The 6,227-nt window shown below is 37.0% G+C and overlaps 1 protein-coding gene across 1 annotated transcript in view; it reads right to left on the bottom strand.

The window, feature by feature from the left end:
* Positions 1-1,602: 1,602 nt before the first annotated feature.
* LOC137633185 (uncharacterized) overlaps positions 1,603-6,227 on the bottom strand; it is a 119,266-nt gene continuing 114,641 nt past the window's right edge. Inside the window, exon 2 of the mRNA XM_068365342.1 lies at positions 1,603-3,412. Coding sequence (XP_068221443.1) covers positions 2,595-3,392 — 798 coding nt within the window. The 5' untranslated portion in view covers positions 3,393-3,412 and the 3' untranslated portion in view covers positions 1,603-2,594. The remainder of the gene's footprint in view (positions 3,413-6,227) is intronic.

Consider the following 6,227-nt stretch of genomic DNA (forward strand, 5'->3'; position numbering starts at 1 on the left):
GATCCTTCGCCGATGCCATACATTATTCATATAGTTTCACATCAGCTATAGAAGATTATTCTATTTGATTACCTCACGTGAAAGGGGTTTAAAAAGATGTCGTTTTGAAGGGCCCGAAAGTTACTGAATTTTGTTTGGCTATTGATAAAAAGTAGGGAATCTTGTTCGGTTAAGGTTTTCTATATAAAGATTATGTCATAGTTATTTTTTATGGTTGTGGTAGCCTATTGAAAATGTTCCTGTCCGGCGTTATGCCGGACTGGGGTTCGAGTCCCCCTCATGCTCGATAATGGGGAATCTTAATCGGTTAAGGTTTTCTATAAAGAGATTATGTCATAGTTATTTCTTAAGGTCGTGGTAGACTATTGAAAAGGTCCCTAGCTGGCACTATGCCGGACTGTGGTTCGAGTCCTGCTCAAGCTTGTGGTGGCCTATGTGGTAACATCCCTGCCTGGGTTTATGCCGGACTAGGGTTAGAGTCCCACTCAAACTCATTAGTTTTTTTAATCGCTGAATCTCACCATCCTTGTGAGCTAAAGATGGGGGCGGGTTGGAGGAATCTATAGGACTATCTGCCGAGTCATCAGCAGCAATTGCCTGGCCCTCCTTGGTTGGTGAGGGGCTTGGGCGCTGGTCATATGTATACATATGGTCAGTCTCTAGGGCATTGTCCTGCTCAATAGGGGAATGTCACTGTCCCTTGCCTCTGCCATTCATGAGCGGCCTTTAAACCATCAAACATCAGGTGCTTACAGTTAATTCTTATACTGTACTGTAGTTACTCCATCCCTAAATTCCATCACGTAAGAAGTTGGTTAGATTAGGTCACGCTCAGCAGTACTGCCAGATGTATGACTACTTGGTCTCCCCCGTCCCTTACGTAGGAGGAGAGGAAGTAGTCCTCCCTTAGTGAAAGGGGTAAGCAGAGAGTTACACTCGGAAACCACAATCTTCCACAAAAAGGGAGGTGTGTATATATATATATATATATATATATATATATATATATATATATATATATATATATATATATATATATATATATATATATATATATATATATATATATATATATATATATATATATATATATATATATATATATATATAATATATATATATAATATATATATATATATATGTATATATATATATATATGTATATATATATATATATATATATATATATATATATATATATATATATATATATATATGTAATGTGTGTGTGCGTGTGTGTGTTGCCACAGCCCTCTTTTACCTGCATGAGAGGGGGGTTTAACCTTCTGTCTTCTCATTAAGTCTTTAGCAGGGAGGATGTTTTCTTAAACCCCAGTTTACATTGATACTCATTTACTTATACATATAAACAATAAATACAAGCATATATATGTATACATACAGTGTAACGGCTTTGTACATGCATATAAAAATATCTCAAGCCCGCTTACGGGATCGAACACGGTCCAAGAAATCAGTATTTTAAGTACTGGACCAGTCTAAAATATCTACTGTACATGTATGAGTGTGAGTGTGGTCTATGTTTTTATTTAGGTAAAACTTGAACAAATCACAGAATAAATGGACTACATAATCTAATCATTGATGCTTAATAAGTTTATTTAGGAACAATACAATATATTCATGTATACTGTTAACAAAAAAAAATTATAATCGGAAATTCTCTGTAAAAAAATATACTGTTCTCAGTCGTATTTCAGTAAATTCCTGGCGACCGTAATTTTACCATACTTTGTTATTGTATTTTGCAGGTTGGTGAGCGTAATATTTCTCCTATACGTCAATATATCCGTTTTTAAAACGTTAATACCTGGCAACATTCATTCCAGGATTTTTACTATTTTTTACGGCAAATTTTTAACAGTGTAGAAGATTAATTGAATGTACATATTACCTGTGTCAAAAATAGTTCAGATCCATAGGAACACCTACTATTAGTCTTTCGATGTCCATTGCTTATTATCACACAATCTCTACAGGCAACTTACCAGGTTGCATCTTGGGGAAAATTGAAATTCCCCATTAGTGAAGCTGCATGCCATAAACACAAAATCTATGAAACTAGTAGACAAAACCAACATCCTTATATTAATCATCATTAGAGGCTTTTCCATAAGCAGATTCATTTCACAAGTTGAATGAAAATGTGTAATCATGTATAAACATTTACATGAATGCCAAATAGTTTCTAGAACGTTTTTCTTAAAATCATCATTTTCTTTCTTAGGATATTCTCTTTCATAGAAGACATCGTAAAAAAGTAATGATGATTATGATGGTGTTAGATCGGCAACTAAGGCGGACCTGGAGCTTCATGCGTTGGTAGCCTGTAAACAAACACACCAATAACGCCATTAAACTTATTTACACCATGTCACTTTGAGTACAAGAAGTCTCTCCGTGGTTAACCCTTTCTATTTAAACTCAGCTTCTTCAAGGGTAATATGTCACTAAGATTTTAAATGTCACTGGATTCTTGCCGTTCTATATTTCCTTTGAGCAGAAATCATCAACGGTAACTTTGAACTCTCTTACTGTGATTTAAAACATTACTTTCCTACGGTACTGAGTGATCAAGTATTTCCCAAAGCATCACCATCAGGATCTCTCCTGGACATACGAACATCCATTTCACCGAACCAAGGTTTGTAATTATTATTTAGCAACTTGCTGAAACTGCTCACCAGATCAACAGTACCAATATTAGCACCTCTCCTGGTCCCTGCCCCATTAGCCCCACTGTAAAACTCTGGAACACTTCCAAGCGCACTGTTCTGTAATCTCCTCACTGGAGACACCTTTCTAACGGTCCTTTCACCCGATTCCAGATCAACATGGCGATCGCACGGATACGAGTAGGAGGAAAGCTCCCGATACGATGACCTGGGACGCCACGGGATCGTTAGGGAGTGCTCTGTCGCCGTCGGAAAACCCTCTCCGTCCCATCCAGCTTCGGAAAGAGCCGTCGGCCTCCCCTGCGAGATGGAGGACTGTAGGCTCAGGGCTGGATAGCCCTCCTCGTCGGTGAGAGAGTCGTCCAGTTTCCAGAGGGGGAATCCCTCCTCGTCCAGTAGCGTGGCTCCAGTTTCACAAACTGGAGGTGGTAACCCATTTAAGGGTGAACCTTTGGAGGGTGAACACTTGAAGGGTGACCTCGTGGAGGGTGACCCATTGGAGAGTGATCCCTTGGAGGGTGAGCCCTTGAAGGATGACACCTTGGAGGATGACCCCATGGGCAATGCACTGTTACGCGTTCTGCAAATTGGGTCGCTCTCATTTTGGACTTTGTTCTGATGGATCCTGAAAGGACGCTTCTTTCTCCTCCTGAGTTCGCCGTAATGGCTCGTGAACAATGAAGAGTCGCAGTCCATTCTCAAGAGTAATTTGAATACTGGAATGTAAAAGATGAGAGTAATTAAAGTTCATGTACCGAGAGCTAATTTACTATCCTTTTGTCTTTAATGTTTTATTTTTCATTCATTGAGGGGAAAAATTACTGTTTAGCAATAGTTAAGTCAAAAAAAAATTCCTATTGTATATACCGATAATCAAAATTTCAACAACAGGATACTCGGCGAAATCGAAAATTGTATAATCACAACGAATATTTAATATAACAACGTATATATTATATAGAAACGAATATCTTATATAACAACGAATATTTCATATAGCAACGAGTATTTTATATAGCAATGAATACTTTATATAACAACGAATATTTCATATAACAATGAATATTTCATAATGCAACGAAAATCTCATATAACAACGAATATTTTAAAAGGAAAAGAATAAGTAAAAAAACACCTAATGTATATCGTTAAATTTTCAAAAACACAGGAAATCGAAAAATTTTGCACCAAGTCATCAACTAATATTGATTGGCATAAAATATCAATAAACTAACAACCTGGATAGAACTGACCCTCTAATCTTATTCCGGGATAAGAAGACCTATCTTCAAACTTTATTAAAATTGTGTATAGAACGATTACAGTTTAATACAGCTCATTCGAAATTTTGGGTTGTGATACGCATTGTTTACAGACATTCAGAGCACAAAAACATGATTCAAAATAGAGGGTCACTCAGAGCGCAGACCTACGCCGCGGCAGCTTATTTCTCGATCTTTTGCTCGACCTTGACCATTGACCTTAACATGTATTAATTGGCGTGGATTTTCACACACTCAAATATAAAACCAAGTTTGAAGTCTCTTTGATAACGATGTCTAAACAACTTATGGCTGATTACGTGATTTGGACATTTTGCTTGACCGTGACCTTCACCTTTGAATTCGACCTTCCAAAATTTAATCATTTCCAGCTTTTGACATAATATTTAATCCCTGCAAGTTTCATTGCTCTACGACTAAAATTGTGGCCAGGTAGTTGTTCACAAACATACACACACACACATACAAACACAAACAGGGAGTAAAACATAACCTCCTTCCAACTTCGAGATCAGAATTTGCATAAAAAAGGATGAACTAATTAATTGATAGCAAAGCAGTAATCTTTGAAATGTAAGTTTTACCATCGTAGTTTTTCCGGAATATTTGTTTCAAAGTATTATGGCGGTTTTCATTTCTCCATCTAAAGACCTTGTAATTTCAAAGGAATTGTTAATAAAAGAAATGTGATCATCTTGCTTTATTTTTGCCAGATAAGAATTCTTTGGATTCTGCAGCTCGTAAAGGATTAGCTTTAAAATCACTAGTAGTAGTAGTAGTAGTAGTAGTAGTGGTTGCTGTTACTGTTTTTAGAGTGATTTACTGTTAATTTGTTCTCATCATTTATATATTTCCTTGTTTCCTTTCCTCACTGTGCTATTTTTCCCTGTTGCAGCCCTTGGGCTTATAGCATCTTACTTTTCCAACTAGGGGTGTAGCTTGGCTAGTAGTAGTAGTAATAATAATAATAATAATAATAATAATAATAATAATAATAGTTGTAGTAGTTGAGCTACAACCCTATTTTGGAAAGCAGGATGCTATAAGCCCAAGGGCTCAAACAGAGAAAAATAGCGTGGTTAGGAAATGAAATAAGGAAACAAACTACACGAGAAGAGGTGATTAATGAATATAAAATACTTTATGATCAGTAAAAACGTTAAAATACATCTGACATACATAATCTCTAAAGAAAGACTGATGTGGGCCAGTCCAACACAAAAACATTCGATGCAAGTTTGAACTTCTGAAGTTCCCCCGATTCAACTGCCTAATTAGGAAGATCATTACACGTTCTGGTCACAGATGGCAGGTAAGACTCTTAGAATTAATTATACGCATACCTAGTACTAGGTACAGGACGGTGCAGTCTGTGAAGATCTGAATGTAAAGGATGGTCAGAATTATGAAAAATCTAATGCAACATGCACAACGAACTAACCCAACGACGGATTAATATCTAGATCAGGAATAAGAAATTTAATAGACCGTAAGATCCTGTCCAACAAACTAAAATGGAATTCATCAGCTGAACGCCAGACAGGAGAACCCTATTCGAAACAAAATAGAATGAAAGAATTAAAACACTTCTGAATAGATTGATCACCGAAAACCTTAAAAAAAGACTTTCTCAATAAGAAAATTCTTTTGAGCAATTGACGAAGACGCAGTATGAATGTGTTATTCAAATGTAAATTTGCAATCAAGAATCAAGCCTAAAAATGTTTAAGGAGTTGTAAATAATTAAGAGAAACTTTATCAATGCAGAGATCTGGATGTTGAGAAGCCATTGTCCACGACCTACTTACAATCATACATTGAGTTTTGTTAGGGTTTAACTTTATGCCCAATAATTTTCCCCATACACTAATTCGAACTAGACCTCTATCTTTAGGGTTTCAAAAGCCACAGATCAACACTCAGGAAATGGAATTGGGCAAAGAGAGTAGCATCATCTGCATAGACAAAGAGCATTTTCTAGGCCAAAGCCCATGTCATGTTTAAAGGTCTAAAGATCGCTCATGAATGGCAGAGGCAAGGGACAGTGACAATGCCCTAGAAACTACCATATATAAATATGATCAGTGCCCAAGCCCCCTCTCCATCAAGCTAGGACCAAGAATGGCCAGGCTACCTATAGGCTACCCCAAACACACTCCCCTCCTTTGTTCACAAGGATGGCGAGGTTGCAGACACAAGAAACTATCGAGCTTGAGATTGAGCGGGTCTCGACCCGAAGTCCGGCAGA

The sequence above is a fragment of the Palaemon carinicauda genome, chromosome 42, assembly GCF_036898095.1.
Source record: "Palaemon carinicauda isolate YSFRI2023 chromosome 42, ASM3689809v2, whole genome shotgun sequence".
In the NCBI taxonomy this organism is placed as follows: Eukaryota; Metazoa; Arthropoda; class Malacostraca; order Decapoda; family Palaemonidae; genus Palaemon; species Palaemon carinicauda.